Source organism: Lingula anatina, unplaced genomic scaffold, assembly GCF_051362555.1.
Source record: "Lingula anatina isolate TDL-2025a unplaced genomic scaffold, LinAna3.0 unanchor82, whole genome shotgun sequence".
Lineage (NCBI taxonomy): Eukaryota > Metazoa > Brachiopoda > Lingulata > Lingulida > Lingulidae > Lingula > Lingula anatina.
In genome coordinates, this window is record NW_028257603.1 from 5496903 (window position 1) to 5516904 (window position 20002).

Here is a 20002-nt window from a genome sequence, read left to right on the forward strand (position 1 = left end):
CTTAAATGCGTTTGTTAAATAAAATAAATGAAAAAAAAAAAAGAATTATTGGCAGTTTATTAAATAAAATAAATGAAAAAAAAGCATTATTGGCAGTTTTAGTAGAACATATAAAATAACATTGGGGACGTACTTTTGCTCCATAACAAAAATTAAATTCCAAGATAACAGCAAACATCACCCTTTTTGGCAAAAAGAACTCAATGAAAAAATAATAATTGGACTACTAGTTCTTTCTTTGGCGTTGAAAAAACTGTTTTCAACTTGTAATTTATTTAACTTGAGTAAGTTCAAAGTCGCTTTATTTAAGCAACCCAAGCTAGTCTTCTACTTTTCATTAGATATATTTAACTATCTGCTATTGCACATACAATGCTCACATAATACTTTCACCTCTTGTCATACAGATATTGCAACTTACAATAGTGAAAATTGAATATTATTACATAAATGTAGTTATTTTATTACTATTTTCACCACTGGAAGCCCATAAAATTCATTTTTTCATCCATTTGACTTTTTAAAATCCTAAAGTTTGTTATAGGCTCCCTTAAATTTAAAGTGATTAAGTAGGTCAATGTATTTTTAAGACCACAAACAGTAAGTATTTTATAACCTTATACCATCATGACAACAGCATCATATTCAGTTTATCTATAAGAACCAAATGCCTGCCACCTTTAATCCTTACTCTTCTTAACTTCCCACAGAGGCAAATGTAAAAGTTTCAGTCATTCACTAATAAGTGTCATCACTGTTGGACTTTGAGCCACCTTAATGCTTAAAACTTTTCCACCAACATTTTCTCAGAGGTATAGTGACATACAACACAGGTAATTGGAAAACTGCAGTAAAACCAAAGGGAGGAAAAATTTCTAAGATGAACAGTGTTGATAATCTAGTTATTTTACCTATATAACATATTCCAAATCAGTGCTATGTTTATTTTTTTACATAACTTTTACCTTATTTTTCTTTATAATCAATGATTTAGAGCACTAAGAGCAGTATTTCATTTCTTAATCTGGAAATAATCAACAATTATTGCAAACTGCATCAGTTTTCAACCACTGCCAACATATGTGTAAAGGGGACACGGGATGCCTCAAACACAAACATACATATAAAAATAGCTTGAGCAAAACATACAAATGCTCATTTCTAAAGTAGCTTTACTCAATACAATCAGTTGTAAAATACTCTAGAAATGCATAATATAATATACTAATGAAGAAGAAAATATATAGTTACAACATGCAGAAAAGTGGATACACATATATTTCAACAGCTGTAATTCAACATGAATACAAAGTGTTGAAGGTAAAGAAACTGAGTGCTACATCACAACCATTAAAATGGAAAATATGACATCATTACAGAATAGTTACATCTATTTAACTTACATGATAAGGTATCCAATTATTATATAATATATAATCTAAAAGTAGCAACACCATACATCATTAACTTCATTATGATATGATAATCAAATACTGACTGTACGTATCGACATAACATCTTAAATGACAATTATTTTACATCGCATAGATGTTAATTACATAATTGTACATCAATCTGAACTGAAGAATCACAGAAATACATACCATAATACAACTAAACTGACTAACATTTTTGGAAGGCAGCTGTTCTTTAAAAAATTGGTACTATTTTGAAATGAAGCAAACCGAATAGTTACCATGTCAAAAATTAAAGAGATGGTATAATCACTATCTCATATTAAAATGAATATTTTTGGCTAACTTTGAAAATTAAAGCATCTACAAATGTTGAAAACAGTAAATATGTAGATTTCTACCAACTGTTGTCTTGTATATAAAACCTGCCTGTAAAATGCACTGAACATTTTCTGTTAGTAAGTTAAAGTTAAAATTCTGTATTTCAGGTTGAAGTCATGTGGATAACAATCAACAAAGAAAAATAGAAAAGAGGATGCTATGACCACAAAGTAAATACTCAAATCATTTCTTTTATAAAAGAAGTAACAATCGAAATAACTTAATGTATAGGACAATATATGTCTAAAAAAACTAATGTCAACCATAAAAATCACGTGTTCTTATCAGCCTCAGGGTAAGTTGGGAACTTGGCTATTTCAATCTTTTCTTTAACTTTATATGATGGATATAGACCTGTCTTGGAAACTCTTTTATTTTCTCCTTTTGAATATCCATCCCAGTGGTTTCCAGCAATTCCAACTAAATCCCCAGGTTCAAGAGGAATTTCTCCTGGCCGCGGACTATGTGCATAGATTGCTATCTGATTATGTCCGTGCTGTCCGCCATAGTAATAGACATCGTCAAGTGAACGGAAGTAGGTTGAAGCGTCTGTGTGCATCGTCTGCATTATTTCGTAGGCTAATCGACATACCTGAAACACATTTTGGAGAAGGATTATATAATTACTACAAAGTGCAAAAGAATCTTTGGCTGAAAGGAAGTAAACTAATAACACAAAAACTTTAAAACTCTAAATTCTGGAAAAGCTAAAATTTGGGATGAACTAGCAAGGTGACTTACCTGAGATGAAAAAGTACAAACAAGAAAATCCGTCATGGATAAGAAATGTATATCTATGATGATTCCACGTAAAGACATGTCAGAGTACCTGCTGCCCAGACCAGCTGATTTGGCAATGTCTTGATCCCCAACAAATTCATAATTAGGGAACCTGAAGAATCAAGCGAACAGTGACCTAATTTAAGAGCAATATATATTATATATTGGCACTATATAGAACATTTACACAATCTAAATACAGTTTCTTCAAGAAATTACAAAGAATTATACCTATTTTGTTGAGGAATCTGTTCTTAACTTGCAATGAATTTGGTATTCAATTTAATTTTTTTGATTCTATTAAAATTTATGTTCTTTAATAACATTAAACTTTCATACACCACAGAGCCTCTTACTTGGATCTTGCCTCAGGAAGAACTCCAGGATCATCTGAAGCCAAATAGACTCGTTTTTTCTCTATCTTTTGTCTCCTTGACAACAGTTCATAATATTCATCTACGTGAAACATGTACTCTTCAATAGAGTGGAAGGCTGCCTCAGTGCCAACTTTATCAGTCCGCCGGACATGTATTCTGGTAGAATAAGACAAGAAAACTCAGACTTAGAGAGATTCAAGTTGAATTATCAAACATTTCAATACTTATAACAACCAACTGCCAATTACTGTATATACTTTAACTGTTAATATAGTTACAGGTTTGATTTTTCCTAAAACCTTAACATCAGACCCATCAAAGCAATCAAGACTTCGTGTATTATTACAACACCAGCAACTTACCCTACAATTGGGTTTTTAAAACCAAATTTCGCTTGGACATTGTCCAAGTCTTGTTTTAATTCTGGTTGGTAGCGTAAGAGATATTTCACAACCTGTCCCATCCACCACACAAAAGGGTGTCCATGGAAACGTGTGAGGCGAGGCGCCAGATCTTCTGGTATGGACTGAGGAAGTTGATCAGGGCGAGGACGGATACTGTCAACAATTGGTAAACTGACAGCCTGGACATCTTTTATCTCGTTCTCAGCTGAAATACATTGAGATTTTATCATGTGGCTGTGCTAAATAACTATATCAAATTTTGTTTGAAGAAAATATAGTTTCATTATCTGAATGATTCCAGGTACTAATTAACAACTGATAATGAAAAGACTGTTAAACTGCCAAGTTAGTCTGGCACATCATACTATAATTAATATTTGACATGAAAAGTATGTTATTTGATTACCTGCAGGTGCTTGAATGGTGGAGTGTGGAATTTGTAATGCAATTAACAAGACGTGCAAACAAGTACAGTTCTAATATATACAATGTGTTCACATGTGTACATTATTGTAACTAGAGGATCAGAGAGGCGATACCGCCTCTGGATATTGTACCACCAGCTGGAGTAAGCTCATTCGTATGGAACACCAAAAAAAAACAAGGCAGCAAAGCTGTCAAATGTACAGACAAAAACACAAAATAAAAATGCAGAAAATGGTTCATTTTGTCAATTTTGATGCCTACAATAGCACTGTCAATCAACGCTGAAATTTAATCATGCACAACAGGTGACATCGTCAATAACAGGAGCTGATCCAGAGATATTTTCTGACAGTATTCCAGATTATCTTTGTTGATCCATCCTACATTTTTGATGGTCTTCCAACAGAAAAAAGAGATGCCCATCAATGTGATCTTTAAAATCTGAAAGACCCAGAAGATGGCCTCAATCCACCCCTGCAATAAGATTACAGTTTCAGGACCAAATTCACATAATGAAAATCCCAATATCTAAATAATGATGACAGTGCATAAGATAATATTACATAATGTTTAAAGACATAAAAACCAATGCAACTGCTTATGTGGAAATACAGAAAATGTGAAGAGCTTCAGGTGGATGGGAGCTGAAAATGCCAGTGTTTGAAAAAAAAAAAAAATTAAAAAGAAAACACAAAAATATCCCATTAAAGCTGCTATTCAAACTTTTAATCTTGCTGTAATAACATGATATGAATAACCCCAATGTGTTTGAGGATAATAAGACACTGTTATTCATCTATTTTTTTTTGTTTTGTTAACTTATTTGCAATATTAAACAACATTTACCTGCATAATTATCATAGATTCCTAATTATGTGACACAGTTTAGAGAGCTTAACCTATGGGACTTTACTGGGAAGTCTCAGCGTGTGTTTTATGTAATCTTATTTAATGGGCACTTGGAAATCAATTAGGCAAATGATTTTATAGCTCTGAATTTAGCTTGTGACTATCCCAAGGGGCAATTACCACCACCCATACACAGTAGCCCCATATAGCACTCTATAGAGCTACATTGCTTGCAAAACAGAAAACAATCACACTGATTTTCCAACACAAACTGCACATCAGTCTTACGAAACTTTTCAGTAAGTTTGAGTATCATAAGTAACATGGTTTTTCCTTAATGGTCATTCCGGCAGCCATTTCCAAAATTAGGGTTTTCTTCAACTTTTATGCAATATAACATAATGACCATTAATTTTTAATAATAAAATAAAAGTATCATGGATTTACAGAAAATGTGACATGGAAATGTCTTCAAGGCCATGGAAGTTCAGAGTCACACTTTCAAAATGCTAAAATGTAAACAAAAGATAACTGTATTGAATTGATTTTCTTTCCATTTTCAACATCTTTTTTTCATATAACAAAATAATCAATTTACTGTCATTTTTAAATGAACAACTAAGAAAATTGCTGTCATAGGAAAAATATCAATAGAACAATTTTAAATGTCCATTTTGCTCCATTCTGAGATTCTGAACATGGTGAATGATTGAATCTGACAAACTGTAAAGATACGAGTTTATTATTATTTCCATTTTTGACACTTTGTTATATAATACACAATAACAGGTTAACCATCTTTTTTATATAATCAACTAACAATATTGTTAAGATGCAGAAAATGTCAAAAGAACACCTTTACATATTTAATTAGTTCACAGAGGAGATTCTTAACATGCCTAAGAATTAAATCAAAGGAAAAAAAAAAACACTTATATACAAAAAAAAGGCATAACTTCACCAAAACTGAACCATTTTCAAACTCCATCTGTATTTCAGTAAGACTGATCTCCCCTGTAAATTTCAAGACAATTGGCCAATTGATTTTTCTTGAAATGCGTTAGCGGTATTGCATACATGCTGAAAAAAGTGAAAAAAACAGCATAACTTCCATAAAATTGGTCCGATCACGCTGATTTTCAAACTTTGCCTATGTAATATGAATATTTATCAGTTCTGTAAGTTTCAAGCCAAAAGGTAAAACAGTTTTTCACTTATCGTGTATCAGTGTTGCATATATGCTAAAAAAATGAAAAAATAGCATAACTTCCATAAAAATGACCCGATAAAGCTGATTTTCAAACTTGACCTGCGTATTATAAATATTCATCAGTTCTGTAAGTTTCAAGCCAAAAGGTAAAATGGTTTTCCACTTATCATGTTATCGGTGCTGCATATATGCTGAAAAAAGTGAAAAAACAGCATAAATTCCCTAAAAATCACCCGATCATGCTGATTTTCGAACTTGACCTGCGTATTAAGAATTTTCATCAGTTCTGTAAGTTTCAAGCCAAAGGGTAAAATGGTTTTCCACTTATTGTGTTATCGGTGCTGCATATATGCTGAAAAAGTGAAAAAACAAGTAATTTTTTAAAAAATGGCCAGATCATGCTGATTTTCGAACTTGACCTGCATATTATGAATATTTATCAGTTCTGTAGGTTTAAAGCTACAAGGCAGCAATTGTTTATTATTATTATTGTCCTCTTTGGCCCACTTCTGACAGTTCCTGAAAATTTCAGCAAAATCGGTACATAACTTTTTGAGTTATGTTGATGACAGACAAACAGGGGTGAAAATATAACCTCCTTGGCAGAGGTAAATATAATTCCAAAGAAACTGCTATTCAAACTTTTAATCTTTGAGTTTGATATATATATATATATACAATCATAAGTAACACGGTTTTCCCATAATGGTCATCATGGCAGCAGCACCAAAAATTGTGTTTCCTTCTATTTTGATGCAACATTACATAATGCTTAACAGCAAAATGACCATCAATTTTTAATAATAAAATATACATGTCATGGATTTTCAGAAAATGTGACTAGTATGGGTCTTCAAGCCTGTGGAGGTTCTAAGTTGCACCTTGAAATTGCCAATAAGTGAAAAATTAAATTTTCACAAAAAACTGCCAGAGAAATTTACCAAACAGACTGCATTGCCTACTGAGGCTGTATGTTAGACCGATGTTTCTTTCTTGTAAGTTTGAGAACAGCAAGTGACATGTTTTCCCTTAAATGGTCATCATAGGAGCAGTGCCCTAAATAGGGGTTTCTTCCAATTTTGATGCAACGTTACATAATGTTTAACAGCATAATAACCATCAAATGTTATTAATAAAATATTAGTAACATGGACATTCAGAAAACATGACAAGCAAAGGTCTTCAGGCCCATGGAACTTCAAAGTCACATCTTGAAAATGCCAAAATGTAAACAAGACAGCACTGTCCTGAAATGGGTTTATTTCCATTTTTAACACTTTTTTTTAACATAAAACAAAATAAACATTTTACTGCCATTTTTATATGACCAACTAAGAAAATTGATGAGATGGGAAAAGTATCAATAGAACAGTGTTAAATGTCCAATTTCCTCCATTCTGAGATTCTGAACATAGTGGATGATTGAATCTGACAAACTGCAATGATATGAGTTTATTTCCATTTTTGACACTTTATTACACAATACATGATAACAAGTTTACCATGTTTTTTTACATAATCAACTAACAATGTTGTAAAGATGCAGGAAATATCAAACAAACACTTTTACGCATCTAATTAGTTCAATAATGAGACTGTTAACATGCCTAATAATTGAATCTGAGGAAATGTGAAAAAACAGTATAACTTCTAAAATAATGGCCCGATTATGCTGATTTTCGAACTCAACCTGCGTTTTAGTAAGATTGACCACTCCTGTGAATATAATGCCAATTGGCCAATCCGTTTTTCTTATATTGTGTTATCAGTGTTGCATTTATATTGAAAAGTGAAAAAACAGCATAAATTCCCTAAAAATAGCCCAATCATGCTGATTTTCGAACTTGACCTGCGTATTAAGAATTTTCATCAGTTCTGTAAGTTTCAAGCCAAAAGGTAAAATGGTTTTCCACTTACTGTGTTATCGGTGCTGCATATATGCTGAAAAAGTGAAAAAACAGCATAAATTCCCTAAAAATGGCCCAATCATGCCAATTTTCGACCTTGACCTGCATATTATGAATATTCATCAGTTCTGTAAGTTTCAAGTCCAAAGGTACAATGGTTTTCCACTTATCGTGTTATCGGTGCTGCATATATGTTGAAAAAAGTGAAAAAACAGCATAAATTCCCTAAGAGTGACCAGATCATGCTGATTTTCGAACTTGACCTGCGTATTATGAATATTCATCAGTTCTGCAAGTTTCAAATCAAAAGGCAAAATGGTTTTCCACTTATCGTGTTATCGGTAAAAGTGCACGGCGACGGCGACGACAGACGCAGATGATGGCTATATGTACAGACACATCTGTGTCTGTACATAAAAAAAGGGACACCACTACCAGTCTTGTGCTTGACAAGCTCCATAAAATGCAATAAACAAGAATTCTCAAAATATCCAAAAAAAAAAAAAAAATGCAAAAAAAAAATAATAATAATAATAAATAAATAAAAAATAACTGTAAAAATGGTCCTATCAATTTTTGAATTGACTTGTGTTTTCCTCACATTGATCACTCCTGTGATTTTCTAGACAAAAGGCCTATTGGTTTTCCTCGAAATGTATTATCAGTGTTGCATATTTGCTGATGAAAAAGAAAACCAAGGGGCAACACTGGGCATATCTCTGCTAGTTTTGAAGATATGAGGGGCAAGAAAATATGCAAAGTTTAGTTCATGGTGAAAAAGAAGATCAAAGGTCAATTTCAAGGTCACAGTATAAGACTTCCTATTCAAGTTCAGTAGTAACTATGGGCATTTCTTTGCCAATTTTGGAGATATAAATGCCAGAAAACATGCAAAGTATAGTTCATCATAAAAAGTAAGTCAAAGGTCAATTTCAAGGCCTCAGTTAGATTGCCAGTATATGCTTTCCTATTTAAGTTCAATAGTAACTATGGGTGTATCTCAGCTAATTTTGGAGTATTTCACATTTTATTTTCACCACTGAATATCGGATATTGAACTTTTTGACATAATGCAATGCCTAAGCTGAATCGAAAAAGGAAAAATGGACACCACCTTCTGTGTTGCACTTGATAAGCTCTACAAAATGCAAAAAACAAGAGGTCTCTAGCATTAACGGTTCCAGAATTAGAGAGAAAGTTTTCAGTTTCGGCATCTAATGGCCGCTACTCCCATAAAAATGCACCGATTGACCCCAAAATCAAAAAGATGAAAGATGACCCAAAGGGTAACAACTACCCATAATATTATAGGTAAGATCTGTGTAGTTTCTGAAAATCAGCAGAAATAAAAACTTTTTCTGCAAAAAATTAAGATTTTTAGAAAATTTTGGCCCGTTTGACCTTGAAATAAAGGTCAAAAGTCAAATCCAAGGGCATATTTGGAATCTTCACATATGACTTTTGGTCAGGCTTCTGTAGTAATTTTTCCCATAATTCCTTTGATTTGGGAGATATTTGGCATTGAATTTTCAAAAATTTTGACAAGGGTGCGTTTCAACGAGCATCATGCCCAGGCCAATGCACTGACTGAGACAAAAAGAACAGGGGGTTCAAGTTGAGATTATATGTGACCTAAATCCAAGAGATGGGGACATGAGTCCTTGCAGTCTAGGAGGAGAAGCGGTAACGGTGACTTGTATCCGGCGCCAGTACGTGGAGCCGGTGGAGCCGCAGGAGCCAGCGGAGCCGTACGAGACGGGTCGGGACTAAAACCATGAGTACCGCCAGCGTACACGCTGGCGGTACTAATTAATCAAGGGTAACAATTACAAGATTCCAAAGTCACACCATAAAAATGTCAATGTGTGAAAAATCACATAATAACCTGTTTTTTCATGCCAAAAATCTCTCCACTAGATTTGAGGAGGATAAGTTACTCGTTTCCCATTTATTGCAATAATAGTATAACACCGTGGCAATGGTACTGATGATGACAGATGCAGGTGATGGCTTTATGTACAAACACATGCAACCTATTTATTTCCAGTGTACTTACGTCCCCAGCCTCTGGAGGATTTTGCAGCCGCGTTCCGACAGCTGTCACTCACAGGCATGAACACTTTCTCCCATCCCCCGCTAGAATACCGCCAGCCACTGGACTGGAGGATCATGGTACGTTCAGTGGCATACGCAAGAATAAAACAGTATGCGACATGGTGGATCTGGCAGCCAAAGCCACAGCCTTTATTGACATTACAGATCAGCTTCTTGGCATTTTGGCAGTCTTTGGGATTCTGAAGTAAAAATTTGCTTCAATGATCACACAATCCTAGATGTATGATGAATTTTACCCGCTTAAAAACAAATTTTATATATTCTAACAATTCCTAGACATATGATGAATTTTAACCGTGTAAAAACAATCAATGTATTAGATATCATATTCTATGGTACTGGCTGAATCTGTATCTCACTGTAATATGATCAATTCTTGAATATTCAAAATATCTACCTGCAAATAATGAAATCGTCGTTGTACAAGTGCTTCTAAATCTTTGGCTTCCTTTTTCCTCCAATCTTCTGCTCCATCAATTTGGCTTAAACTATGCAAATCTGTTAGTATGGACCTGTTGGAAAACAATAATTTGGAGCAATTAACATTCTCAAAATGTCAAATAACTGTTCTTATTAAGCCTTCTACATCTGATTAAATTCTAATATGTAGGCAATTAATGACCTTTTTGAAAGCCAATCTTCTAACTCAACGCTTTAGATGACCAAGCATTACCAGTTATGTAACCCTTCAACATATTTATTATCAAAAAATATAAAGTCATAAAAACATGATTCATATACTGTTTATTAGTAAAAAGTATAAAGTAATAAAACCATGATTTACATACCTTTCTTGATGCCCTGCATCATCTAATAAGTCATTCACTTTTGTGTTTAACTGTCTATTATCCTTAGCAACATTTTTTATTTTCTTTAACTCGGAGCGTATGAAGTACCACAACTCTGTCACACCGTTGTAAAGTTTTCTTCGCAGTTTTTCGTGTTCGGCACTAGGACCGTCTGACAGAATTTTACTGCCAGCAACAGCATCACCCTCAGCTACAAAAAATATTAAAAAGATACCAAATGCTTAGTCTTAATCCCCCTCAGGAAGTGATCCACAAGAGATATCAAGATAAAATCAAGGTAGCAGTTAGAACTACATGGACATGTCTTCTCGATCTATCTTAAAATCATCTTTACTTAACGACAGTACAACTGAACTAAACTTTTACTAAGTCAGTGTTTAAACACCTAGTAAAGTTAATATTTCAGCTTAAGAAAAATTCTAAATGAAATATGCATCTGCTTGCTAATACCTTGATTTAGAGGTGCTTTGTCTCCCATCTGAAGATTTAGCTGTCTTATTTCTCTATTGGCTTCATTTAATTTATTCTGTAGTAATTTGACTGCAGCACTATTCTCACCACCTACTCCAACCACCAGCCTTACATCCCTGAAAACATGTTATGTCCTGGGTCATATCTGTTATATGACTAATGATGGGTTTGAAAGCTCAATCAAATTTGCAGCATATCATACATCCCTGAGTGCATGAAAAAATTGGTTGTCTTCCAATTAATCTACCCTGGTACAACACCACCTTGATATTTTCATCATATTAAAATATCATATGAAAATAGTAAATTTAATATGAAAAATTGAAATTCAATAGAATAAAAAAACATTGTCAAAACAGAATCTCAAACCAGAGAAAGCAGTACCTGAGTTCATTGGTCAACCTCTGTAGTTCTAAGTTCTGTTTTTTAAGCAGTAGAATTTCTTCCATTGCCTTAGTCAGCTGTCTCTCCATCTTGTCCCCTGTGTCACTGGGCTGCATCACCATAGTGCTGAGGTAGACTAGGATCAGCACCCAGGCCGCCACCAAACATACCACCACACGCCACAGGTTCATGCTCTCCCTGCCTGCCAGATGACCTGATGGGAAAATAAGACTCACTTTACTTTCATAGGAAATGGTAAATGAACTTCCTTATTCATTATTCATCCAAATACAATGTTGGAGCCAGTAAAGAGCCACAACTGTGAAATGAACCTAGGGTGCTGAAAATGCTGTCATTACCAAAATTGAGTGCCAGCATGTTTTTTGCACATTTATACCTGAAACAGTCATTAAAACAGTCATCTTTGTCAGCCGACATCAAAAACATTGCTTATTGGTACTGAACTACAGCCAGTAGCCACAGTGACCTCTACTTACTAAGTAACATATTTCCTTAGAGATCAGTCACAGTTGTCAAATAATAACACATATATCAGACAAGTACTAGTATGCTCAGTACATTGCACTGATGATTACAGGTATCTAAGCAGTCACCAAGAACACAATGGTCAAATGCAAAGCACTGAATACTCCAGATGTCTATACTTGATAATCAGATCTGAAGTATGCAGTATACACAGTTATATATATATATAATAAGTGTGAAGTGAGATAGGTGGTAGTTTGATGGGGTAGACCATTACCTTACAGCTGTGACTATCTTCACCTTGTCATCAACCCTACTATAACCCTAGTGCCTTCATCTAGCCTGGAGGGGGGTCAGAGGTCACACCGCGTCTCAAGGGGCTCTGGAGTACATAAATCAAACTATCAAAGACGAATACTACATACATGTACAGATATAGGCAATAAATCTGAAAACACAGAATATCAAATAAAATACAGACCAGTGGACATACACATGACTGACTAGACTACAATACTTCAAGAAATATAAAAGGAGGAACTAGAGCTAGATATCAACAAATACATATTGAATTTAAGAATTTATCTGGATACCAATAACAATAATAATAATTACAATTATAACTATAGTAATATAAATAATGACAACAAAAATAATCCTAATTATTTGGATACAATTATTGCAGTATACATAATATTTCAATGAAGTGAAATGCATATATATATCTTTTAATTTTTATATTATCACACACACACACACACACACACACACACACACACACACACACACAAAACATGCGTACAGAGTCTACAGACAAAAACTCACACATGCGCCACTTTAAAATACTGGCAAATGTTCATATACTAGTTTCTGGATGATGAAGCCAATTGTGAATTATTGATGAAGGCATAATGAAGCAATCATTATCCTAATTTCCCCCACTGCAAAATGTCAATAAATTGTCATCAATAACACTGAAATAAACAGCTCAACTGCTCACTTTGCAGGCAAGATTCTAATCAGAGAATTTTTGCACCAAAAACTTTCATTTGATAAACCTAGTCCCCATGGTTTTAACTAATTAACTACTAGTAGTCTAGAAGTTGCGGTTTTGAAAAATTATTGCAGTGGTTAACAACATTTCAAACATGCAGACAAACATCTGAAATGTTCATGTATGTTTTACTTGGTCCTTATCAATACACTTCAATGCAAAGCTCTATTGATAAAATTTATTTAAGATAAAATACCTACAAGTGAAGAAGTCCATAATGGGTTTCTTCTTGTAAACCAAACCTTTAAAATCCACAGGCATGCTGCTATTAAGTGTTCTAGACTTCACTCACTATATAATTAATTCTTTTGCATAACTATGTTACATATATATATATCAACTGTCAACTGTCCTCTTCAACTGTCAACTCATTACTTTTTTATGAAGAATAGTGGCTTTTTGGTAAAGTGAATTTAGAAACATAAAACAATTCTTATATTTTGCATTTAAACTGAAACCTCTGAAAAGACATTTATCTCTTAAATAGGCCTAATTTCAATCAAAAGGTGTGATCTTCATATATACTTAGCATAGAAGGTATTTTGGTCTTGGGCATGTTTGCGGTATCACTGTGAACACATTATGAAGCAATGATGGCCGTCATTTTCAGAGATAAATCAGCTGCCAACCTGGACAGAGAAGATACCAGGTGTGGACATCCCGCCCAAGGACTATCTCAATCCTGGATAAATACTATGATCCAATGGGTTATTTCACTGCCAAGCTTTAGGCTTTAAAGTTTACCTTTAAGTCTAGTTAAAGACAAGCTTTATTTTTGGGTTAAGATATTAAATCAAGTTGCTTCCCTGCTGAAAAGTACACAAACTGGATGTTTTCTTTATTGGAAACAATTGCCAGGGCACAGTCCTTCATGCTGCTACAGCTGCCACTAGATTCAGTGTTATGCTCACTACATGACTCTGCATGACTCGACATGTTTTCACACAAGTTTCCTATTACCCTCCAGCAATCTATCTGTGTCCATATAGAAACCTTTGCCAAGCTGAACATAACTGTTGTTAGAAGACAATTCCTACTTAATCAACAAATATAAGTGACAGCAGCGAAACATTCTTTTCACAACATTTTGACTGACTTAGACCCCATTTCCATTGATTTTAGATCGATCTATCCCTGCGGGGAGTCTCACTAGATTACTGTCAGCTTAGCCAGCTTAAGCGTCTGTCCCGCCTACTAAAAGCTGTAAAGCGGTAATTAACTATGGTGCGCGCTTTGCTGACTGCAATTTAGCGTGAACCCCCAGGGAGTAAGGTCGATCTAAATCTTAATCCCTGGATCGATCTAAATCTCTGGGAATGCACCCTTAGACTGGGTTCCCATACCTGGATTGATCTAACAGGATCTATCCATCTCCAAGGGATTTCTCCCTAAATTGCTTTCAGCTTATTAAGCGGCTTAGATGTTTGACATGCCAACTGAAGCTTCTAAACGATAATCAATTATCCCCTAGCAGCTTGAATACATGAGACAGACATCTCAGCCACTGAAGTTGATTGCAATTTAGCGAGTATCCCCTTGGAGATAGATCGATCCACAGTTAGCATGAAAGGGTCTGGGAATGGTCCCTAAAAGTATTCTTATGTCAAGGCTATAGTTATATATACAAAATACAAAAACACCTGTCAGTAGAATTCATGAAAATTAAATTATGTTATACAAGTACTATGCTAATGTGATATATGAAAACTAAGACCAAATCCCAGATGACCCATTAGGACCAGGATGCTAATGTGTAGAACTGCATAATGAAAAACTGGATGATTATAAATTAAAGCAATTTGATGAAATTGCAGATAGTTAACCTAAGTGTCTATGCTGCCTCACTTTGCTGTAGCTCTTACGACCAATCCTTTACATATCATGATTACTAATATGTAGACTAATCTTACCTATTCCCTTTCAGTTTCACCATATCTTAGTTATATCTATTTAAAAAGATGCAATTCTTTTTATCTTAAAACAGCTTTACAAACAGAAAAGTACTATTTTAAGTGGTGACATCAGCAAGAAGCCATTTGTCTTGAGAGTTGTGCTGACTCTCTGCTAAGAGACTTACTGCAGCCACAAAAATGTCAATTCACCCACAGCATCAATTACTTCATGTTGGTGACCAGACTTTACGAAAGGCGTCGGACCGTCGGACATGCCTGGCAAATTTCGTCTCGGTCCGATAAAAAATCCTATATCGTCGGACCGTATGTCCGGCGAGTTTTCAAACTGACTGGGAATGTGTAAATATAAGGAATACGTTGTTGTTTCTTTTCTGGACGATATATTTTACTACATTCGAAAAGAGAGACGGGGTGAAAATCTCGGGGAGTTCCCAGCTAATTATACATAATTTATTAACCTCAGTTTCACTTACAAATGCTATTTTGTGACTGGCTGAGGTTGGGGGATTCCTGAATGATGTAATGTACAGTCTCGTTTTCGTTTTCGTAATACCCCTACATGACAAAATGGCTGCAACACATGTGCTCGTGCTATTTGCGTTTTACAGACTTGATCCTCTGTTTCTTCATTATCAGTCATACACAGTACTCATGGATAAGCCTTTTGTTTAGAAAATGACGTTGTTGAACTTTAAACACTTCGTTGATGCAAAGCGTGGCAAAAAATAAAAACGAAGTGAGGAAGAGAAACGGAAGTTTACTAAAATTGGAAAGAAGGTAGGCCCTGGCGGACTTGTGATCTGTAGGAGAGGAAAAAAGCTTCAATTGGATGAAAGAGACTGCCTTATTGTGCTGTTTCAATATGCATATGTTTTTGCCAAAAACAAGGTGTGAAATCATTATCTGATTAACAATAACAGACGTTTTTATGCACATACATTTGATATTACTAGCTACACATTCTTCATACTTGTATTGTTTTTAGTCCTTGTGTCATTCCACAGCGTCTTTTTCATTAAATAAAAAAAACAACTTGTTATGCAAGTAATTTTTTGTCTATTTTTTTTTTTTTTTTGTTTTTCTTTCTTATTTTACTTTTTTACAAATAAATATATATCAAAAATTTAATATTTGAATTAATGTCAGTGATTTAAAACGTTAGAAAATACACATGAAAACATGAATAATGGTTCACATTTCTATTATTTTACTTCGGTCTGACAGATTTTGTTTCGGTCTGACAGAATTTTCAAGCTTGTCAGACCGAATGTCTGACAGATTTTTTGGCCTTTCGTAAAGTCTGGGTGACATTTATAAAAAGAATTAAAATACTGATTTCTGAGTTGGAAGATATTTTTTTGATAAATGCCTTATCCTATAATAAGTAATGTATAACATAATAACCAAAATAAATGAATGCAAAATGGATTCATATTTTCTAATCAACAGTCTCCATGCCTTAAGAACATAGTCAGGGCTCCAATTAACCCCCTAAAGCAAACCCCTCTATTTCCCTGGCCATTAATCAATCCAGCAGAGTGCACAGCAGCAGTAGGAGTCTAGGACAATACATATATGGCTTATGACTGCTCTCTGCATGCATAAAGATGATGTGAGGTTGTCTTCCCACCGAGATTTCTCTTATACATTGAAATAGTCTAACTGATAATTAGCAGACTTATCTTGTACCTTGAAACAGTCTATTAGCAGGCTACTAATCCTGGTCTAAGTTACTATCACTATATTGCCTTGAACCCAGCTAGTTATTATGGAAGTTGAATGTCAATTTAAGATATTATCAATATTTAGTATTACCTGTGACTGGCAGACAGGAAGTCGTCAACTCTGTTATTAGGGAGGTCAGGTCAACTTTGATAGTAACATAAATATCATCCAAAATGATTTTATCTGATAGAGCAATTCATGAGCTTTCCAAAAAATTTTAATTTTTGAAAATCAAGCAAGCCAATCAAAAGTTATTAAATTTTCAAGAATGCTAGTCGGCCACAAAATTTTGAAAATGTCTTGTATGCAAGCATATGTAACAGTGGAAGCCAAAAGTGTCACCTAATTGCCCAATCAATAGAACAAAATTGGCATAACTTTTGAATGGAGTGAAATATCCATTTGAAATTTTCTGGAAAGTTACACTATGCCAAGAAGAATCTGACAAGATTCAATTTTCTGTAATTTATCCATTATTTCCATGGCAACCATTGCTAAATATCAATAGCGATCGATATTTTTTTTTTATTTTTCAACCTAAGGCTTCAGCATCACTGCCCAAAGGCTACTTTTGGATGAAAATGATGCTAAATAATGTGCCATCACTAAAATAAAAAATGATAGCTTCTAATGTATCTGTTGCTATGAAAATCGTCATTATGATAGCTGTTGCTATGGTAACTGTTTGAATTATTTTTTACACATTATCATGAATTTTAAACTGAATATGAAGTGGGAAACACTCTTGGTACTCAGTTTATTAATTTAAGTTAAGTAGTAAACAAATACTCTGTCACTGTTGCCATGGCAACCAATATTACAATGACAATTGCATATACGATTTTAAGGTTTAACTAGTAAAAAATACCAGAATGCACAATGAAAATAAATAATATCCGATTTTGGTAAGGTATAATTTTGCCAAAAAAAATTAATTGATATTGGACATCATAGCAGGTAGGTAATACAAAAACCAGCGAGATTTTTTGGAGAGACTGCCATAACATAATGGCAGTTTTAGGAATTTTCCGTTTTTTGTTGTTAAGAAAAAATAAATAAATATTTATTTATTTTGTTCCCTTTTGTTCGGCTGTCATAAATCATTCTAGAGTTATGGCATATTCTCCATGATTTTAATTAACATTCCCCTTTTATGTTCACTGACGAGTTCAAAGACGAAAAAAGCATTAGCCCCATCAATATCATACGTAATTTCATACTTTGTTTGAAAAATAAAATAAACTCTATATTCTTGAATTGTAGGCGTTTTATCAATATCACTGGGGTTCGTGAACAATTCAAAGATTTTCTGATTAGATATTCTGATATCTTGATCCTCTTTGGGTACTGAAAGTGCAGTTGCTTTTTCATCAGCAGAACAGCTTGGTGCGTCCGCCATTTTGTTTGCGGTAAGATCAAAGTCACTGATTTTCTAACGGCTGTTACGGCTCTATCTTACCAAAAAATGATAAATAAAAAACTGATTTGAACCGAGAATTAGTTAAAAAATTTAGGTAGGGGTTACAGAACTTTCAGAAATTCGTAATTCTAACTCTAAAACACGATTAAAAACTTTACAAGCTAGTTTTGGTTGCTGTTTTCGGTTGAGTAAACTTCTGTAACCCCTCACTCGAACGCTTGATTCATTTTCCTCATGAATATGTGTCCAAATATGAGGAAATAACATCCGGGACGCCGTACGGAGCTTTTAGAAAAATGGCGCGAAACGCGCATGTTGAGCAAAATTCGTAAATAGTGGGAACCAAACGAGGAAGTGAAATCACCAGCGATTTCTCACAGCATTTTCGTGGCTGGAGGCTTACAACGGAGACATGATACATTGTTACACATATTGTTAGAAAGCCCATTCAATGCACTTTTTAAATATATTTTCATATTTATCATAGGACCCAAATCTTGGAAGTTATGATAGAAAACAAACAGCGAGGTTAGATTTCTTCCCGTTTTCGACTGCGTGAGCTTTGTGACCTGACCTCCCTACTGTTATTGCTTGGTCTTATTTCTTTTCTTATTTTTTATTGCAATCGTAAAAGCTCACAGTCATTAAATTCTCTTCCAGCTTTGCTATCTAACATCAAGCCAATCAGCACTATTTAATTCTGACGACCTTATACAGGTGTCATTTCCTACATGTTTTTTGAGGACACTTTTTTTCTTGAAAAAAATGGTCCCTATACATATTGTTACTAGTAAAAATATGTAACTAAGGGATCATTCCCAGACTCTATAGTACTAACTTTGGATCGAACTATCTCCAAGGGGACTCTCCCTAAATTGCTATCAACTTAAGCTGCTGAGATGTCTGTTACGCCTACTGAACCTGCTAGGGGGTAATTAATTATTGTTTAGCAGCTTCAGTAGATGTGCCAGACATCTAAGCTGCTTAAGCAGAAAGCAATTCAGTGAAAACCCCTTAGAGATGGATAGATCCTGTTAGATCGATCTAGGCATGGGAACCCAGTCTAAGTTACCAAGCGACAGACTGCATAAGTTTTATATGTCTACTAGTTTAATCTAGCAACCAATTATGACTTCTCCTAACTTCTGCTTAATTAACACATACCACACAGACAGCCCTGAGCGCTAACGCATGGAACTTTGTGCTACTTAAATGAGCTGTATCCCATTTTCCAAAATTTTAAAGGGAGAAGCATCTAACTTAAAAGTCAAAGTCGAAGGGGGAATCCTGTTCTCCTGTGGCCGCAAGTAGATTACAGTGTTAATATAAAGTAGTGTTTACCAATTAATTAATGACTGTTGCAGAGTTAGGCTACATGTACAGTACTAGTAGTAATACTAACAGCAGTACTAGATGTCGTCAGTGCCGGGGAAGTGGCAGTGCACTACTACGACTACTACTACTAGTGACAGTTGTGTAATGTCAGTTACCGCAGTGTCACACCTCACTCAGTCACAGCCACAGTGTCAATCGACTGTGCTGAGGCTATGTTGCCTTAACGGAGGACTTACTTACTTACAGGAGGGCTACAATTCAACATAACACAGTGAAATACTCTAAATTAATCAGACATACACTACCTTTAATTACAACGGTTCTAGTATTCCGTCGAGGATCAGTGGTCTCAATGTATAACTATAAACGCCTTGCGATCATGTATGTTCCCAAACCGGAACAAGTTGCTGCTCACGCGAGATAATTTATGACGCGAGATCGTGTAATGTGATATGACTGAGAGGCTTGCAGTAAGGCCTCGTTTTAAATCTTTAGCATCCAAATACGATAAATCCAAATGAGATGAGCAAGAGGAAAAGTT

At 34.6% G+C, this 20002-nt stretch overlaps 1 protein-coding gene and 1 long non-coding RNA gene across 3 annotated transcripts in view; one reads left to right on the top strand and one right to left on the bottom strand.

Annotated features, from left to right (window-relative positions):
- Positions 1 to 39: 39 nt before the first annotated feature.
- Positions 40 to 19941, bottom strand: LOC147759280 (alpha-(1,6)-fucosyltransferase-like). 2 transcript variants are annotated; one of them, XM_086998407.1, is made up of 11 exons: positions 19767 to 19941; positions 12292 to 12396; positions 11529 to 11742; positions 11124 to 11260; positions 10653 to 10863; positions 10262 to 10376; positions 9806 to 10043; positions 3316 to 3562; positions 2933 to 3109; positions 2538 to 2688; positions 40 to 2388 (listed from the first exon to the last, which is right to left on the bottom strand). In XM_086998407.1, the coding sequence occupies exons 3-11, from the start codon at positions 11717 to 11719 to the stop codon at positions 2068 to 2070; spliced, it is 1788 nt and encodes a 595-aa protein (XP_086854533.1). In that variant the 5' UTR covers positions 11720 to 11742; positions 12292 to 12396; positions 19767 to 19941; the 3' UTR covers positions 40 to 2067. The 2 variants fall into 2 exon arrangements, with proteins under 2 accessions (XP_086854533.1, XP_086854532.1); XM_086998406.1 differs by lacking the exons at positions 12292 to 12396; positions 19767 to 19941 and adding an exon at positions 11926 to 11946.
- Positions 15196 to 20002, top strand: part of LOC147759281 (uncharacterized) — a 108902-nt gene continuing 104095 nt past the window's right edge. The window contains exon 1 of the long non-coding RNA XR_015331594.1: positions 15196 to 15758. This is a non-coding gene — a long non-coding RNA (uncharacterized LOC147759281). The remainder of the gene's footprint in view (positions 15759 to 20002) is intronic.

Coding starts and splice junctions, on each gene's coding strand:
- LOC147759280 (XM_086998406.1), bottom strand. Junction 11,261..11,528: donor AGGTTGACCAATGAACTCAG/GTACTGCTTTCT, acceptor ACATGTTTTCAG/GGATGTAAGGCTGGTGGTTG. Junction 3,110..3,315: donor TTTAAAAACCCAATTGTAGG/GTAAGTTGCTGG, acceptor TTATTCTACCAG/AATACATGTCCGGCGGACTG.